The 18,958-nt window shown below is 48.1% G+C and overlaps 1 protein-coding gene across 2 annotated transcripts; it reads left to right on the top strand.

The window, feature by feature from the left end:
* The first annotated feature begins 3,341 nt into the window (after positions 1-3,341).
* On the top strand, positions 3,342-18,958 carry LOC104338308 (protein mono-ADP-ribosyltransferase PARP12). Of its 2 annotated transcripts, XM_075428657.1 has the most exons (10): positions 3,342-3,437; positions 5,028-5,070; positions 6,391-6,526; positions 6,996-7,116; positions 8,515-8,605; positions 9,838-9,913; positions 10,490-10,620; positions 12,402-12,553; positions 12,963-13,291; positions 18,059-18,958. In XM_075428657.1, the coding sequence occupies exons 3-9, from the start codon at positions 6,467-6,469 to the stop codon at positions 13,241-13,243; spliced, it is 912 nt and encodes a 303-aa protein (XP_075284772.1). In that variant the 5' UTR covers positions 3,342-3,437; positions 5,028-5,070; positions 6,391-6,466; the 3' UTR covers positions 13,244-13,291; positions 18,059-18,958. The 2 variants fall into 2 exon arrangements, with proteins under 2 accessions (XP_075284772.1, XP_075284771.1); XM_075428656.1 differs by having other exon boundaries at positions 12,963-18,958.

Consider the following 18,958-nt stretch of genomic DNA (forward strand, 5'->3'; position numbering starts at 1 on the left):
TGGAAGCCAAATACAGGTTTCAGACTGAAGAGTTGTAGTAGCCATGCTGTGGACAGGCATTATTGAAGGGAAATGGGCGGAGAGAGGAAGTGGGAAATAAGGTAGATGGACTGGAAAGGAGGAGGTGGGGAGATAAAACTTCATTCACCAGAAAGTGCAGATTCAGGTTTAATGAGAAGGTATTTGAAAACTCTTTGAAATTCAAATATTGACAAAGTCAAGTCAGAATGTTTTGTTTGATCATTTCATAAGCAGAATAAGTTTATTCTGCTTTGAAATAATATTTCAATTTTGACTTTTATTTTTCTGAAATGACATTTCATAATGTACAAACACGGTAAGAAAATTGCTAAAGATCGACAATATGACAAAATAGATCCTGATTCCTCCCCTCCCCAAAACTCCCCAGCCCCGCTCCTCACCCAGTACTACAAGCGAAGCTGAAAAGACAGATCTTGGCCCAGCTCCAGTGAAATACAGTTCCTCCTTTAGTTAGACAAGACCACTGATGAGACTTGGGCAAATTCCTGAAGAAGTGCATCTTTTGGTGCTGTAAGAAGACATGAAAGACTTCATGTCAGAGCTTTAACTTTAAATCTGCAGCCAAATGACTTTCTGAAGCAACATGTAAGTGCTCATTTGAACTGTTGACATAAGAAAGGTTTTTGTTGCTGGATTACTTTTGTTTGCGTTATTAATGTGGGAATGTTATGTCCAGATAAAACAGCTATTAGCTATTTCCAATCACTGAATAGTTAATCTTTTCCTAAAAGACGGGATGTAGTGTGCTGAGACTCCTATCAGACTGTTGGAAAGAGGATTAGTAGAGTGGAGCATTTTTAATCTTTTGTATCAAGCGCTTATGTACTTAGAGTAAAACCAAAGTACCGCCTACAAACCCAGTGTTATCTACTGAAACTTGTAAAATTCACCATTGAGATTTGGAAAAAAATAAGCTGGGTTTTTTTTCCAAAGCAATTGAGAATTGTTATTCTTGTTACGACTGCTTCCCGTTCCTGTGCTAAATTAAGCTGGGATAGCAGCAGCTTGGTTGCAGGGCTCATTTCCCCTCTCCCCTTCCCCAATTTAATTTACAAGCTGCTGGGCATTGTCCAACAGGAAATCCGGTCTTACTGGGAAAACCATCACAACCTACAGGAGAAGGTGCCGGCTTTAAATGATAGGGTGGTTTCAAGTGAGATCTGGAAATGTTTCCGGGCTCCCAGAGATGGTCCACCCTCGCGCTGGGCTTTGCTGAAGCCAAACCCCTTGGCACGCCTTCCCGGAGCATCCTGCAGCCTGCCCCAGTGTGGGTGGCTGGGGAACCAACCTGCAGAAGATGCTGCAGAATGAGGTGAGCCCCATCACCCCAACACAGCCTGAGTCCACCCCCTTAGGTACTGGTCTGGGGGATTTTCCACATCTGGAGGTAGAAGCATGAGGCGCTGCCAGCCTGGTCCCATGCTGCAGGACCCCTGTGAGCACAGAGTGCCCACGCCGTAGCATCAGTGCTCACGCATCAAACCTTGGAGTGGCCTGAAATTGCAGCAGAGCTGCTGTGTGTCTGCAGATAGACACACAGAAAGGGTGAAACATCACTCTTTTGGTCCATTTCCTCTGAAGAGAAAAAGGGAACAAGAATTGAAATTCCTGGGGGGGAAATAAGTAATCCTACCTGCTGGACCGTGGTTTCTTTACACATGATAAATCATTTGACAGACGCAGGGAAACCACACGCGGGTGCCTCTGCTGACTCTGCAGGAATATGATCTGGCAGGGCTATATATAGGCTGTCTGCTCCAACACCTGTCAGGTGCTGGAAATGCAGACAGATGCAGTACCACGGTTACACTGACAGTCAGAAATCAGACGTTCAGCAGCTCCATGGATGACATTGCAATTAAAAGTGAAAAAAAATTTAAAAATCATGTTCAGAAGGTATCAGTTTACAGTGATCTCAAGTTTGCAGTTTGTGGCAAGTTGTTTGTTTTTTAGAGAGAATGGTATGCTGCTCCCAGCAAAGCTACGTAAACATTTGCTACCATGCCAGAATGTTTTTTCTGGAGCTGATGTCTCATGCCTACGGAAGCTCTTGGCTTCAGTTCAGAAGAGTATTTTACTAGAGAATTCATATATCCAAAAATAAACCTGCAGGACCCGATCCTATAAATCTCATCAGTCAAAGAGAAGCACAGAAGTTGTGCAGCCGTGGAGATAAGAGCCAGATACTGTATGGGAGGTCAAAAGCCAGCCAAGAAAGGCCAGACGGGGAAGAAACAAGGTTCAGCTTCATAATCACGTTTGTGGTGTTTTGGTTTAATTTTTTTAATACTATGTCTATAAAATGCACTCAGAGTGCAGCTTTTCCAGAAACTAAAACAGACATTTATGTGTTTCAGCCACTACTGATCTGGTCTGACTAGATCATTGGGAAATAAAAATGTTCTGTTTTTGTAATTATTGTTTTAAGTAATTTGTGTAACCAAAAGAAAACCACCCCACTTTGCATCTGAACAAGTTTATGTAGTCAGTGCTACTTGACCTGTCGTTAAGCTTTATGCTTCAGAGCTCTGCTGGGAAACGCTGTCAGCCTTTTGGCTGAAAGGCTGGAGGTCAGACACCCTTCTCTGATTTCTGTGGGGCACAACAGACCGGAGGCTCTGACTTCAAGGTAAAGGAACACAAATACTCAGGACAGCGCAGAGCTCTGCGTGGCTTTTGCCCAGAGAGGCTGTGGATTCTCCTTCTCTGGAGATATTCAAGACCCGCCTGGACAAGGCCCTGTGCAGCCTGCTGTAGGTGACCCTGCTTCACCAGGGGGCTGGACTAGATGTTCTCCAGAAGTCCCTTCCAACCCCAAACATTTTGTGATTCTGTGGGCTGACTGAGCCGGCCCCACCGGTTTGGGTCGCTTGCTGCAAACCTCCCCCCCCCGAACAATGCGACAACCGACACGGAGAGCGGGTTGAGAAATGCACCTGCTTTCCGCGTTGAGCTTTGGGGTTTGCTTTGCAAGGCAACACCAGCTTTTGGCTTTCAAAGCACGATGTTCAGCAGAAGCTGCTCCCCGCAGGAATCTTGAAAGGAGAAGGTCCTGAATATCCCCGGCCACTGGACGTATGGCAGGAATCAGCTCAAGGTAAGTGCTGCTGCACAACGGCAGCAACCAAGCAATAGGGATAAACTATGCCGGTTCGTAGGGTTGTTGATTTTACTGATGCATCTGCCAAAAACCTCAGCTGTGCCTGGCCGCTCTGCTCATGCCTGGCAGGCGCGCGTGCGTATGGAGCAATAACCAGAAGGAAACGCTGCTCAGTTTCATTTCCTAAGGGCCAGTGGCCGGCGGAGAGGCATCCGCAGCATCCCGCGGCGAGAGGCTCCGACAGACACAGCGAAGTTCCAGCGCGCAGTGGAGAGCTCACCAGGGGCTCTCGCAGGCCAGTCGTGTTTTGTTTCTGAAGGTGTTATTGCGCCCGGGGGACCTTTCCCGCGTGGAGTGGGGGTTCAGAGGGCTCAGCCGGCTGTTGGGCAGAGGTGACCGATGCCCTCAGCTCCCGTGGCGGTGGCTGGGCAGCCCGACGGCAGGGCGGTGAGCCGGGGAGCCGGTGTGTGCCAGGCTCTGACAGCTCCCCTGGGGTGCTGCTGAGCTGGGAGGGAGGGAGCTGGGGATTTCCTGGTTTGTGGGCTTGGCTTCAAGGTGCTCTGGAAGGATACCTGCTTGCGGTTAGTCATGCCATAAGATGTGTTTGCATCTTCATGAATTCATCCTTTCTTCCACATGAGGGAGAAGTGTGTAAGAGAGAAGGTGGCGTAAGGTTGCTTTTCATGTATAAAATTTCCTCTGTATAAAGTTATTCCTGGGGAGATGCAAAAGCAAATTTACAGGGTGTGTCTCAGTTGCACGAGACCAGACAGCGAAATCTTCAGCAGAAGATGAAGGACACTACCTGTCATGCCAGCAAAATACTTCTGTCTGCTTTATTAAGTGTTTCATCTCTGGTTTTTGTAGTTGGGGTTAGCTGGTGAGTGGAAAGTCCCTACAAGGAGCAGAAACGCTGGCAAGTGAAAGTGAAAGCAGGGCACAGGTGGACATTTTGAATAGCTGATGGGGCTGGAGCAGACTGGGAGCCCTGGGTCGCGGCAGGGGAGCTGGCAGGGGTTAGTGTCCATCTATGGAGTGGGGAGAGAGGGAACCAGGATGAGGGGAGCAATGGAGAAAAGCTGCCCAGAAACATCATCCTACCCCACTCCGCCGCTTTCCTCCCTGTTTCTCCTCCACCCCCTCAAATCCCACACTCTATCCACAAACTTCAAATTCGTCTGCCACGGCAGGAGCAGCACACTGCTGCGCAGAGAGGAGAGGAGGGACGGTTGCATCCAGAAAAACGCTCCCAGGAGTGCTGGATCTCATGAATCTCCTGCAATGGGATTTGGGAGAAAATGCACTGGGAGCATTTTTCTAGGAATAGACCTGGCTGGTGTTACTGCATATAAAGAGCAACCATGGTCTGAAGACAGCAGTGGAACAAGCTAAGGCTGCAAGGGAGACTCGAGTCCTTCCTCGCTCTTCCTTCTGGAAGTCCGGGAGCTGCGAAGCCTTTGTTCGTGGACCTTTGAGCTGTAACCAGCTCTATAACAGAGCTTGTCCTGTAATGATCTCCTCTGATTAGCCTGCTCTGAATACCCATCATCTCTGCCAAGGCATGAAGGGCATCAGAGCTGGATAAATGATCATTTTCAGTTTCTGATTGAGTACTGTGTTCAAATTCTTTGGGCAGCTCTGAGTAGCTCCACCACAGACCCTTGCAAATTCCACAGCAGGCAGGTGGGCAGCTGTCAGCTGCACGTACATGCTCCACAAGAAGGTAGTGTTGTAGGAACAGCGAAGTGATAAGATGCATAGAAAAATGTTGGCTGAGTCCAAAACTGGGACATTCAAAGGAGGCTGAAGCACAGCAGCAAGTAAAGTAAAATCCTCTGAATTTGAATTATTGGTGGCTAACTCTTTCAGCTTTGTCTCTTTGCAGGTGTTGTGTCTCCAGGGTAGAGCACAGAGCAGAGACTTTGCTGGTAAGTGATCCCCCCCAAGGAATTTGAGCTTGGCTGGTTGCCATCCAACTGCTCTCTTGCTCCCCCTCGTCAACAGGACAGGGGGAGAAATGAAGACAGAAAAGTTTACAAGTTGAGATAAAGATAAGGAGATCACTGGGCAAAACAGGCTTGACTTGGGGAAAGTTTAATTTATTGCTGATTAAAATAGATTTGGATAGAGAAAAAAAAAATTGGAACAATGCCTTCCCCCCCCCCAGCTTCTTCGCTCAACATCACACCTTCATTCCTGACTTTTCTACCTCCCCCCTGCCCCAAGCAACACTGGGGGAATGGGCATTAACCTCAGTCCATAAGAGTTGCCCTCTGCCACTGAACCATCCCCCAAAATTTCTCGTGCTCCAGCATGGCTCTGTTCCCGGAGGCTGCAGTCCTTCAGAATAAGCCTGCTCTGGCATGGGCTCCTCTCCATGGACTCCATGGCTTCCTTCAGGGCATGTCCACGTGCTGCAGCATGGGGTCCTCCACAGGCTGGATATCTGCTCCACCGTGGTCCCATGCAGGTTGCAGGGTGACAATCTGTTTCACCATGGCCTTCCCCGTGGTCTGCAGAGGGATATCTGCCCCGGCTGCTGGACCACCTCATCCCCTCCTTCTTCACTGACCTGGGTGTCTGCAGGGCTGTTTCCCTCATATTTTTCCTCACTGCTGGGTGGCTTTCTCAGAGGCACCACCAGCCTGGCTGATGGGCTCAGCTGTGTCCTGCAGCAGGTCTGTTGAGCTGGCTGTGTCCCACATGGGGCATCCTGGGTCTCCTCTCACAGAGACCATCCCTGCAGCCCCCGGCTGCTGGCACCTGGGCACCCGCACCCTGTACAGCACCTGTGAGTGGCAGCTCTGCTTTCCCGAACACTAGAGGAGGGAGGTTGCCATCAGTGCCTTCTGAAGGCACTCTGACCTCTGCAGCTGAGCAAGTGCTGCCTGGAAGCCAAATCTCACTCTTGTTAGCCAGGTGGCACCACCAGCCTTCACGTAAAGAGCTGAGTTCGTTGTGTCAAGCTGTCATTTCTTACAACGTGTATTTTAGAAAGGTAATGCTTAGAAAAAAACAGTGACCTGGGTCCCAGCCAGAGAGGTCAGGGTCATTTCTGTGATGCTTACCATGCCCCATAAATGCACGAACATCAGTTCCTCGGTTCTGGCCCAAACCTGCACTTCACAGCTGGAGGGGTCTCCTTTTCTGAGAATTGATTAGACTTCTGACCAGACCAGGGATATCACTTGGTTTGGCAGCTTTGGAGAAGACCTATACTTTAATCTGGATTTCTCTTCTGATGTTAGGGCCGAGCAAGCAGCCAGGCGTAGGTCAGCTCTTCTGTCCCTGTGGTGTCTTCCGACTCATCCGTCTGCTCCCGAAATGGAGTACGCTTGGTATTGGCTCGATGATGCTGGGCAGTGGATTGAGTATGGAGAAGAGGTGAGATCCGTCTGCTCTTGATGCCAAAGGCTCTTGCGAGGCTGTCTTCAGAGAGTTATTTAGGGCACGTCGTTCTGCAGCTGGCACGTTTCACGTGCTGCTGGCTGCCCTCACGATGCTGCTCTGGAGCCCTTGTGGGTCTGTCATTAATTGTCCCTCAAAGCGGTCCTCTGTGAAAGCTCTCAAAGCACTAGCTTTGAAAGCGGGTGCATCTTCCAGAGATGACAGACATCTTTTGGCCGGAGCTGGCCGCACAGGCCGAAGGCTGCTTTGATGCTGTTATTACAAGCAGCTGTCCTCTGTGGGGTACCCCTCCGTCGCTGACAAACAAAATGCTCGAAGCCTTAGAGACTTAGTTCAAAATGGCATCCAGTGATAGGGACCTGGGGAAACACTGGTCTTTCCCCACAGTGTCACCTGAGCCAAAGACTGGTTTCTAACAGGTATAATTTCCTTGTTCTTTCTGTAGCATCCGGATCACTGCTGTGCCACGGTAACATCTGAAATCCTGGAGAAGGAATTTCAAACTGACCATAGCAGCATTGTGTTATTCAGGGCTGGTTCTCAGACGTATGAGTTAAGCTTTGAAGGTGAAGTATCTCCTTGTTTTAAGTTTATTACACAGTGTAGCAGCCTCTAAGGTAGCCTCCTTCATGCAGAGTTGTCACACTGTGACTGGGTTTCTTTGAACAGGTCTTTTTCCTCCTGTAAGTTTTTTTCCAAGCAGAACTTGAGCAGTATGTGTATTTATCTGTGGTTTTGAGATGCCCCACTCCAGCTTCTAGCCTTGTGCATCTATAGTCAAAAAAGCATCTCTGGACAATCCTGTATATATAAGGGGACCTTATAAATGCTTATAAATATCTGAAGGGTGGGTGTCAGGAGGATGGGTCCAGACTCTTTTCAGTGGTGCCCAGCGACAGGACAAGGGGCAATGGGCACAAACTGAAGCACAGGAAGTTCCGTCTGAACATGACGAAGAACTTCTTCCCTCTGAGGGTGACGGAGCCCTGGCACAGGCTGCCCAGGGAGGTTGTGGATTCTCCTTCTCTGGAGATATTCAAGACCCGCCTGGACAAGGTCCTGTGCAGCCTGCTGTAGGTGACCCTGCTTCAGCAGGGGGTTGGACCAGATGACCCACAGAGGTCCCTTCCAACCCCTACATTCTGTGATTCAGAAGAAGAGCTGAGAGTAAACACTTTGTGGCATTGGGCTTCTGCATTTGGGTTTATACAACCAAAAAGGAGAAATGAGAAAGGAAGAAAAGACAACCCCAAACCACTGAAAAGTCAAATGGTGAAGAAGTGAGCCCACAGTAATATCTTGCAAGCTAGTTATGGGGAAAGAAGGCACACAGTGCAGCAAAGGAAAGTTTAGGGCTGGTTGCACAGAGAGGGAAAACGAGAAATGCTTTTCTGTTTCTGATTTATTTACCCGTCTTAAAATTCCTGCTAGCTTTCCAAATTTTAAATCTGTTTCCTGGCAGGAATAAAGAGAGTGGCGTTTAAAAGAGGAAACAATGGATAATTAGCCCTGTCACACAGCGTGTGCTTTGTGATATTGTTACGGGACCAAGAAGAGAGGACAGACTTTCCTCTTAGCATCATGTAACAACCCCGCACTGCCGGGAAAGCCAGATTTGTGGCCTCCATCGTACTGAAAACTCTTCCCTGCTGTAGGCCTGACATTGGACGTGGTTTTCTCTGGCCGACAGCCTGGACGTGAATGCATGTGCAGGTGCAGTTGGTGGTTGGTTGTCTTGGAGTTTCACAACCTGTGCTAGCAGGTGGTTGATCTTGCTGATCTCCAAGCAGAAGTAGCACAGGTGGGAAAGGTTTCAGACTACAGAGTGGGCTGGGCATGGTAGAGAAAGTACCACCATGTGATATTCAGGGCTACCTCCTTTTTTATTTTTTCTAAATATGTAAGAGTGTGTTCCTGGACTATAAGTAATCTAATTACCGAGTCACTGTGTTTTTCTTTCAAAGACATGGTCCAAACAAATTTCAGGTACGCAACTCAAAGAAAGGTTGCCCGACAGCTGAAATCTCTGTGCTCTCAACGTGGACAAAACAGAAGGTAATATACATTCATTATTTATAATGTCTTTAGATGACAGTACTTTTCTGCTAAGAAGTTCCTCCTGCCTGTTTAGAATTCAATCTTAGATTTCCTAAATTCATTTTTAGACACCTTTTGCTGGCTGGTTCAATGGCAGATTTTACGGTGATCGTATTTGTACATTATGCAAGCCTTCTGTGAAGGGTGCTGGAGGAGTGTTTGGTGGCCGTTCCTGGAAGCTGTTAGGGACCCCTAGAGTTGATTTGTTCTCTCTGTGAGAGCAAGGCCACACAGGACTGACACAACTGTGCCAGGAATTTTTATCCTTGATTTATGCCCCAACAATACTAAACTGTGTGCAGAGTAGCAGCAAGGGACTGCCATTCCCAAGAACTGCAGAGCGGAGAGATGCCATCCTCTGGAAAGCTGAGGATAAGATAAAACAGAGAAGCAAATCTCCCTAGATGAACTGGATGCACTTACTTGGAAACCCTATCTTGCAGCTTGTTTAAAGGAAGTTCAGCTTGACAGAATTTGAGCGTGTCTGTGGTAAAAGTTTGTTGTGTTAACTGCTTTTTTTTTTTTTAAAAATAAAAGAGCCTTCTGTGCTTCAGAAACTCACCAGCAGACAGTGCATTTGAAGCCAAGGGTTCAATTTCAGGGTTGGTTTGACCAAGGGTGGGTTGATTCAAAAAGAAAACAACCCGTAGCTCCTGAACGGAGGCTAACGCTCCTCTGGCTTGGGTTAAAACATGCATGGCAGGGGGGCCTTAGTGCTGGGCCTTGTTGGGCGCTGACTGGTACAGTAGTGCCCGGAGGGCACAACCGTCCACCAGCAGCCTCCTGACAGGCTTGGTGCTGTGATGGGTAGAGACAGGCCACCCTTCTGGCCAGCGATTTAAAGATGAGTAGCCACATGGAGAGAGAGGGCTCACGCTCCAGTTTCCTAGAGGTTCCATCAGCACACGTGGAGGGCTAGCTGGGAGCAGCTGTATAAACCACGGCATGGTGCTTCTCATTTGAAGCTCTCCTACCAGTGTCTTGACCTGCCAAGAGATGCATTAGTGCCACTAGGATGTGTGTGGCAATCTAAAGTGGAGAAAGAAAGGGATAACAGTTATGTGGCATGTAAAACAAATAAAATTCCAGGGATGCCTCAAGACTGGCATAACACCACTGGCTGGATCCTCTGGAAGGGGGATTTGGTTAGGAGTATACAGGACTGACTTGTTCCTTTTTCTTTCCTGCAGCCAAAACATCACTCCGTCATGTTTTGCATGTCCTCCGCAATGGGACAAATCTGCACTGCCTGATACCGGGTTCAAGGTATGTCATTCCAGCTCTCCAATGGGTAGGGTGAACTGTGCCCTGTACTGATTTTCCTGAGAATATGACCCAAGGCACTTGAGATGTTCCCAGCTGTTACTGTGTAGAGTAAGATGGCAATAGAGTGGTAGGTGTTCTCTGTTAACCCCTGCCCTCCCACTAGAGGAAGGGAAAAAGGAGGAAAAGGGAGAAAGACTTACAGTTAGCTCAGTAAGGCCATAAACATTAGGTGTTATCAGCTTTGGAGCAGACACTGTCTGTAAGATGAGCAGTCAACTTTAAAAAAATGTAGTTATTTAGAAGAACTTAGCTGTAAGGAAGATTTCAGATGTGGAGGTGTGGCCGCTGAAGGAAGCTCGCATGGGGTTGCAGTCATTTCCCTCAGTCAGTGCCTGTACTTCCACACAGTGAGTGAGGGTGACGGCAGGGTGAGGGTTAACTGGGAAGACAGGAGAAGCTTGTGATTTTAATGGCAAGGCTTTTCCTCTGATGTGAGGAGGTTGATGAGTGCTTTGGAAGGACTGGGAGTTGTTATTGTCAGTAATATCTTATTTTTGGTGTGTTGAAAATTTTCAGTTGGTACAGCTCAGCTATACTTCCCATGAATATGGAAATATTAAGAGGCTGTTTCAGAGGACGATGAAAAATTACTACATCCACCAATTGCAGAGGATCCAGAACCTGACACTTTGGCAAAGTTTTCAGTGGTTTGTATCTATTTAATTTCATTTCATTATCCTAATGGTGTAGCAGAAGCCTGGTATTTCCTGATCTATTGTCCTTCACAGTCTGCGTTAGGAGCTGCCAAATCCAGCAGCGCAGCAGAGGTGAGACTGCCACGTATCCATGTGCCTGGGTCTGGCTGGTAGTGAGGTTCAGCACATGTTCCCAGCAGGCGCACGGGCACAAGCACACACATGCCCACAGAGCGTATGAAGCCGCGCACAGCTGGCCACGAAAACCAACACAGAGAGCACAGCACTCGTGTAACCATAAACAGCACTGAAGGCCTCATCCTGTTTCCTTCTTCTGGCTGACTGGGATGAAGCCTGTTGCTGGAACATACATGGATCCCTCCAGGACCTGATCTTAGACACTCAGCCTACCCATATTATTCCAGTCCCTGGTTCCTCTATGTTTTGCATAGACACGCACACACACACACTGATGGGTCTCTGTAGACCTCATGCTGTCTTCAGTGGTTGGCCTGGACCTCTTGGTGCCTCTGGTAAGCAAAGCTCAGACCTTTTGGTGTCTCCAGCGTCTTGCTCAGACTTACGACTGCTCCGATACCTGGCTCCCAGGCCAGTTGCCCTCCTCACTGGCTGTCCAGCCTTGTATTGGCTAGTGGTCACATACTGCCACACAGCCCCTCGCTTGCCACTGTGGCTGGTGCTGTGAACATACAGCTCCTGTGACCTGAGGTCCCACTCCGGTTACTGCACCCAGACCCCCATATGCACGTATGCACACAGACTTGGAGAATCCATCACCCAGCTAAGAGTTAGAAATGGAGTTTAATGAAAAGATGGGGCAGCCTGCACTGATCAGGCACAGGGCATGGCCAGACAAGCCTACTGGCCAGCTAGTTGCCTGCCTAATACACAACCAGCCCTTTTTTACCCCCCTTATCCACCTATTTTCCCATGTTTGTTTCTCCTCAGATCATCTTGATCCCTCCCTTCTCCCACCTACAGTTCCTCTGTTAAACAGCCCATTATAAGTCCTGTGCAATCCTCAAATGCTCTTCCCCGCTGTCCCGTGAGTCCCATAGTCTCATAGGTGGCACCCTGCTTCTGTCCATGAGCTGCTCCAGAGTCGTTCCATTGTGCATGGTGCTGGGGCTGAGGATCCCTGGGGCAGCCCTGGGAGGGGCTAGGGCTTCTCTCTCTGTGGTTGGGTTATCGGCGTTGTCTCTGTGCTCTTTTTATCACATAACCTAATAGGTTGTATGTGGGGTTCTTACTACTGTTATTCGAAAAGAAAGTTCTTTTCCTTCACCATGACTGAGCTGTAGTATCTCAAATTCATTCTTTTCGGTTTGGTCTCTTCCACATAGCAGTCTAAAAAATGAATGGGACTTTTTATGTGATAAAGATAGGGGCAGACATTATATAGTCCTCACTGTGGCTTCATGCAGCTCAGTTTTACAATCATATTTATGGATTCAGGATTTATATAACCTGGGAACTAACCAATTCCCAGTTAAGAGATGTTTGTCTCTTTACTCTTCATGTGGTATGAAGTTGTGGGTGACACAGTCTGTAGCGATGCTGAGAACTTTTTGTTTTGCTGGAAGGAGCCAGCTGTGCAGCAGGGTACCAGCAGAAGTGCAAAGCAGGCAGTAACCCCACTGAGAGTGGTTTGTGCCACTGCTCCTCCATGACCCAAAAGTAGAAGGAGTTGAGTTGGGAAATTGTCCTCATATGAACCAAGGAAACATGTCATTCTTTTTCTTTCTTTTTTTTTTTTTTTGTCTTGTCCCTAGGCAAAAGCAGCAGATGAAGAAGCTCAGTAAATCAAAACGGGTGGATGAGCGGCTCCTGTTCCATGGGACAAATCCGTCCCACATGCGCGCCATCTGTGAGCAGAATTTTGACTGGAGGATCTGTGGGACTCATGGGACAATGTATGGAAAAGGTACAAGTGCAGAAGTGTGGGTTCAGGGGCTGTAGCAGTACGGGACGCAGACCTTGGCCAGGCTGGTGGGTCGGTGCGAGGTGACCTGCTGTCCCTGGCTTCTGCACTCCTGCCGTGAGGGCACCCTTGTCTGCACGCATTTGCGTCGCTGCAGGCAGCATCGGCAGCAATCCCCTTCCAGGAGGGCCTAAAAACACCCCTCTTCGCCTCAGGTACCTGCTGTGCAGCAGAGCTCTTGGGCAGGCGGGGCTGGGAGGTTGATGGTGAAAGTTGGCTAGAGTCTGTCGGTGCTTTAAAACAAGGTGACGTGGGAACACCTGGCGAGGATGCGTGTAGAGCTACCTGGGGCTGCCAGCGCTTGTTCCTCCGTTGATGTATTGCCTTACCTGTGGCTTTTTCTGGTCCCCAGGAAGCTACTTTGCCAGAGACGCCAGCTATTCTCACAACTACTGTTCCTCTCGCAGTGGTCGCTACAGCATGTTTGTAGCTCATGTTCTCGTTGGAGAATTTGTTAAGGGAAACTCCAGATACGTTCGCCCTCCGGCCAGACCCGGCAATTCAACCAGACTTTACGACAGCTGCGTGGATGACCCGACAGACCCTTCCATCTTTGTCATCTTTGAGAAGCAACAGATTTACCCTGCCTATATCTTGGAGTACAGCAGCGAGGACGAATGTGTGATCCTGTAATGGATGGTGGAATCTCCTTTGAGTTTACGCTGAACAAGTTACACTTTGGTGCATCTTTTTTTAATGTTCAGTTTTAGCAGTAGCTGTAGAACACTTTGTAATTAAGTGAACCAATATCAATCCCCTGAAGGATCTTGGGGAATAGTTTTTTGATAGGGGCTATTCTTTTGACTGCAGAAAGGGCTAAACTTTAACCTCCACCTTATCTCTAGCTTGGGATGGGGATGTACCCACCTTGCGTACCCTGACGCAGGGACACCTGCTGCTGCTGAAAGTGGCACTGCTGGGTATACCGTTAACTCGATCCGCTTAGGGGTGATTCGTGCCTGTGATGGTGCTGACGTGCCAGAGGGAGACTGGGTGGGAAGTGCGGAAGGAGGAAAAGTGAAAGCGCCTATGTCAAGATGCACGAGACAGGAGTCATGGCCTGTCCTCCCGGTAAACGGCAGGAAGCTCCTGTGTCCTGGAGGCTTGGTAATTAATGCTGGCAGTGAACTTTGCTTTGTTGCCTGGTCGTACCACTGGCAGCTCTTCTTACCCTGTTCTTCTGTGTCAGGTCATTAACAGGGAGGAAGTCCATGGGGAGCTGAATAACAGCACACGGCAGTGTCCCACCGGGGCTGCAGAGCCAGTGCTTGCAGCAGAAAGCGGTGAGGCAAAGGGGCTTTTTCCCACCCTGCAGACTGAAGTGGTGGGGTGGCTATTTCAAATTGTTGTGCTGCTGCCTGGCGCTTCTCCGGGCGATTGAGAAACGCCCCAGCAGCTCCGACTGGGATGGACAGGGGAAAGGTTGGATGATGGACACGGTACTTGAAACTTGGTGGATGGTGGGTTGACATTCGGGGTGACTGATGGCATGGAAACAAAAATTAATGGTTTATTTTAGAACAGTCTTGCAGTATAAGCTGTTGTATTTCAGCAAAGGAGTCAGAAGCGGTTCAGTTGTGCATGCCCTGAGTGGGAGGATCCGAGAGTGGGGATGTGTGTAGGATCTCAGCAGCTTACCTAAAGCCTGCTGTCTTCAGGCACAAACCCTCAGAAAATGTCAGAAAAGCAGCTGACTGCAAGGAGTCCCTGAGCTGCCACATTTAGTGCGCTTCTATATCCCACCTCTGTTGCAGGAGCCTAAAGGTTGTTCTTTTGCAAATTAGTGGCCTAATCTTGTCAGGTGAGCCAGAGGGCTTTCCGTGTAGTCAGCAAGTAAAAGTGAAAGTCGCTTATATGGACTTTTTTCTGAATATACGATATTTTTAAATTAAAAAAAAAAAAAAGACAAGAAAAGCAAATGGCAGCTAGTCATCTGCCACAGACCTTTCTCAACAGGGAAAGTGGTGTACAACAGTGAATTGCTTTCCTGTGCTGTCAATCCCACGGCACTGGAAAACTGCGGTGATTGGAGAGCTGTTTGCCTAGCATTTGTCGGTTGTCATAGATCTGCATCCTGTGCTCTGCATGAACATGAATCTGAGCATTATTTGTACAAACAATAACAGAAAGTCTGTTTTAAGCTGTTTTTATAAATAGGTGGGATTATATAGAGATCTTTTTCGGTGTACAGACTTGCTGCCTGGCTGGCAGTGCCTTCCAGAGGTGTGATAAAGATAGGAGTGGAATAATACCTGATAACGAACTTCAGCGGGCATTATCCAACGGCATGTGGACTCCATTCAATCCAGCAACAGTCAGGTCGATTCTTGGCATGTTTGACAGAGAAGACAAAGGTGGTGTGAACTTCAGCAAGTTCACAGGAGTCTGGAAGTCCATCTCAGAATGGCAGAATGTTGTTCGAACGACAGACAGACTGCCTTCACCCTGCAATCGCTCTCCCCTTCCTGCCTCCAAGCTGCAGGCTCTCGAGGGTGGAAAGGGATTGCATAATGGACATTTCCAGCTCACACCCTGCCTTGGTCCTTGCAATATTGATTAAATTTGCTCCATGGCTTCATCAGCTTATGGGGGGGTGTGTGTGTGTGTGTGTGTGCAGCCTTTGGGCAGGACAGGGGCTGGGAGATGGAGAGTTTGGGAAGAGTTTTGCTACTAGAGAAAATACTGTGTGGAATGATGCCCTTGTACAAACCATCTTCCCCCATTCTTCTCCGCCATAATGGAAGAAACCATCCATCGTGTGGGAGAAAGCTGCTTCCAGCAAGGTGGGCTTCGGGGTGTGACTGACAATCTTCTCAGGGGCAGGAGAAGGTAAGGGAGCACCTGCTGAGGGGCAGGCCAGGCACTGTAAAAGGGGGTTTTGTTGCTCTGAGAAAGGGGAAACCAGGCAGAGAGGAGAGGACAGGTGCAAACATGGGGAGTTCGGAAGAAAATGAGATTTTCCCATCAGTAAAAACTCTTTCTGGCTGCAGGGAGAGTTCACACAACCTTCAGCAGTTAGGGGCTGGGTGTCACATTGAGAAGATGGGGCAGGAGGCTGGTGTGCGGAGCTGTAACTCTGCACCGCGGTTCGCGACAGCCGAGGGGTAGCCGCTGCAGGCTTTGTAGGTGTTGGAGCACCACACCTGAAGCAGAAGCGCTCCTTGAGGAGACTGTGCTGTTTTGGGGTCACTCTCTGCAACTCTCAGTTTGTGTCGCTGTCAAAAGGAGCATCCCACCTCCAGGTGTGTGTTGCTGCTGATTCCCCATGCCGGTACCAGTGACTGCACTGGGGTGGGGAGGATCAGATGCAGAGCATTCACCTACTTGAAAACTGACTTAGCCATAACCCCCGCAAAACCCAGACCCAAAAATACATTGCTCAGCAAGAACAGTTCCCAGTTCTGCTTGTGCCAACACAGATAAAGAGGAGGAGGTCTGCTGGGTAGATTTTGACTGGCATAAGATGATACTGAGCCTCTAGCTCAAGCAGGGCTTTGAATGGGAAAAGTTTTGGGAATATTTTGGTCAGTGAGGCACTAAGAGCAGAAACCACTAGTAAAAGTGAAAAGCAACTTCATCTGTGAATAGTTCTCCATGGGAGTTTTGTTCAGTGTTATAAATTTGCTAAAACTTCTACCAGGCCTGAACCTCCTGCTACCTTTGGAGTACCTGGGTGCCTCCAAAGCGAGAAAGCATTCCTCTGCACCCTTTCAGGGGAGTAATACCTGCAAGCCAGCAGAATCATGTGCAGTTGTTGGCAGACACTAAGCATGGATCTGATCTGTGGGCTTTTTTTTTTTTCCCCTGAAAAAAAGTGTTTGAAGAGCTCCCTACCCTGTTGAGAAAAGGCTTAAATGACTTCTAATTCAGATGCATGGGACTGACGGTCTCAGAGTCACCGAGACGGTGGTGGAAAAGACCTGACCTGAGGAACGCCAGGAGTAGCAAAACTGGTATCTGGAGTGTTTGCTGCCTTCCCTGCCAGCTGGGCTGGTGTTGGAGTGGGCTTCTCCTGGAGCCTTCTACGGTTCGCTAAGCTCCTTCTGCCCGAGGCTGGGGAGTAAGGCTGCGCTCAACATGGGATGAAATGAGCAGTTGGTATCTTGGCTAATTACTTCTCCATCTTTCAAACAGGGTCCCTGTTGGGAGGGTGCTGTGGGAGCACTCCGTCTGCGCCGCTGTGGGGAGGTTTTTCAGGAGCATGGTGGCTGCAGGGGACCAGAGGGAGAGAGCTCTGCTGCGAGGGCAGCTGCCTCTGCAGGAGTCCACAGATGCAGAGGTGTCAGCTCAAGGGAACTTTTCGATGTAATGCATTTCCAACTGATTTTCTTGTGGTGTGCTTAGGACTTCACAGTGCCCCTGGTTTTAACACTGTTGGTTATGTATTCATGCACCTGTTCTAAGCTTTCCAGTAAATAACACCTCAGCAAGATGTCAGGCTTTCTTTTAATTTACTGGTACCAAATTTGACTTTTCAGCACTTTTAAGAATCCTTTTTACCAATTTTGACAGAATTTATTACAGGATGATTAATCTGTAGAAACTTTATGCTTGCTTGGACATGCTGAATGGCATGCTATTTTCCAAAACATTTAAACTCCCAAAAATCAACCTGAGCCCCATAACCTGGCACTACCACTGTACGGGTGCCAGGTGGAGAAAACACAGATATTATTCTTGGCATGACACGCTCTACCTTTGCATTATTTAACAAGGCTGTGGCTGGATCGAGGGAATAATAATCACAGAATCATAGAATGTTAGGGGTTGGAAGGGACCTCTGTGGGTCATCTAGTCTAACGCCGCTGCCAAAGCAGGGTCACCCAGAGCAGACTGCACAGGACCTTGTCCAGGTGGGTCTTGAATATCTCCAGAGAAGGAGGCTCCACAACCTCCCTGGGCAGCCTGTTCCAGTGCTCCGTCACCCTCAGAGGGAAGAAGTTCTTCCTCATGTTCAGACGGAACTTCCTCTGCTTCAGTTTGTGCCCATTGCCCCTTGTCCTGTCGCTGGGCACCACTGAAAAGAGTTTGGCCCCATCCTCCTGACACCCACCCTTCAGATATTTCTAAGCATTTATAAGGTCCCCTCTCAGCCTTCTCTTCTTCAGGCTGAACAATGATCCCTAATCACTGTGTAGCTGAGGTAATGGTGGGGGGCTGAGGGTTTGGGGGAGGGCAGGGGTCCTCAGCTAGCGGCTGCAGGAGACAGATCTCTGGGAATCAGACTGTCGCTGCTCAGGAAACAACTTTTTCTAATTATTCCTGTTCTTTTGCAGTCCTGTTTCTTTTGATGAAGCTGGCATGTTGAGTCCTAAACTCGATTTCCCAAAACAACTCAAACTGTCTTTCCAAGATTACTTTTACATCTAGCTTACAAATAGGAACAATAGGAAAGGCTGACCTGGTTCTTATCCATCTGTTCTTAATAAGCTTAGATTTTCCTTCCAGATGCTTTACTGCGATGTCAGAGGACCCATTAATCGGTGTGCCAGTGCTCAACCTGTAAATCCATGGGAAGTGTCTACACTTGATATCCCCACCACTGGAGGAAGCTGTGTCTTTACCCGTTCCCAAAGAGAAGCTTTATTTCACTGTGTGTTCTCCGAATCATTTTTCTTGGGCTATATCTTCAGCTTTGGTCTCCTTAATTATCTTTTTTTTTCAAATCATTTTCCCTTTACTAAGTCCAAAGGAGAGGTTGGAAGTCATGTTGGTCTCTGCTTTCTTTAATACTTTGTACACTTTTTCCCTCTTACTTCCTGTAGACTCTTTCTGACTGCATTTTGCAGATAGCCCCTTGCATCTTCCAGTTTGTTTTCATTTTGAAAGGTCCTGTAGGTTTATGATATTTTTTTTTACCTCTACTCTGCGGTGCGCCTCTGAAGCTGTGATCTGTTCTTCTGTTCCGAAGACCAGCCGACCTTCATTTTGCCTCTCAGCTCAAGCAAGTTCTTCTAAGCATCTTCCCCACATCCTTTGTTAGAGATTGATTATAAAGATTGATTATAGAATAGAATAAAATCATAGAACTAGAACGTAGATTCAGCTGTTTAAACACAGCTGTGTTAAGAAACCATACAATGTGTATGTGTGCAATTGGGATAGAAATTAATTGTATGGATTGTATCAAACAGAATTCACAAAAGAAGATGAAGGACAGGCGATGACTCCGAGACGACCCTGAAACCAAGCAAGGCCTGAAACCAGTGAGGGAGAATTCTACGAAGACAGAAGAATAGAAAGAACTTCATAAATAATGTATTTAAAGGAACGGAACGGTTGCTTAGAAACTTATGAAGATTCTAGACTTGGTGTAATCGGTTTAATAAATGTCTATAAACTGGTCTA

Source organism: Opisthocomus hoazin, chromosome 8 (genome assembly GCF_030867145.1).
Source record: "Opisthocomus hoazin isolate bOpiHoa1 chromosome 8, bOpiHoa1.hap1, whole genome shotgun sequence".
NCBI lineage: Eukaryota > Metazoa > Chordata > Aves > Opisthocomiformes > Opisthocomidae > Opisthocomus > Opisthocomus hoazin.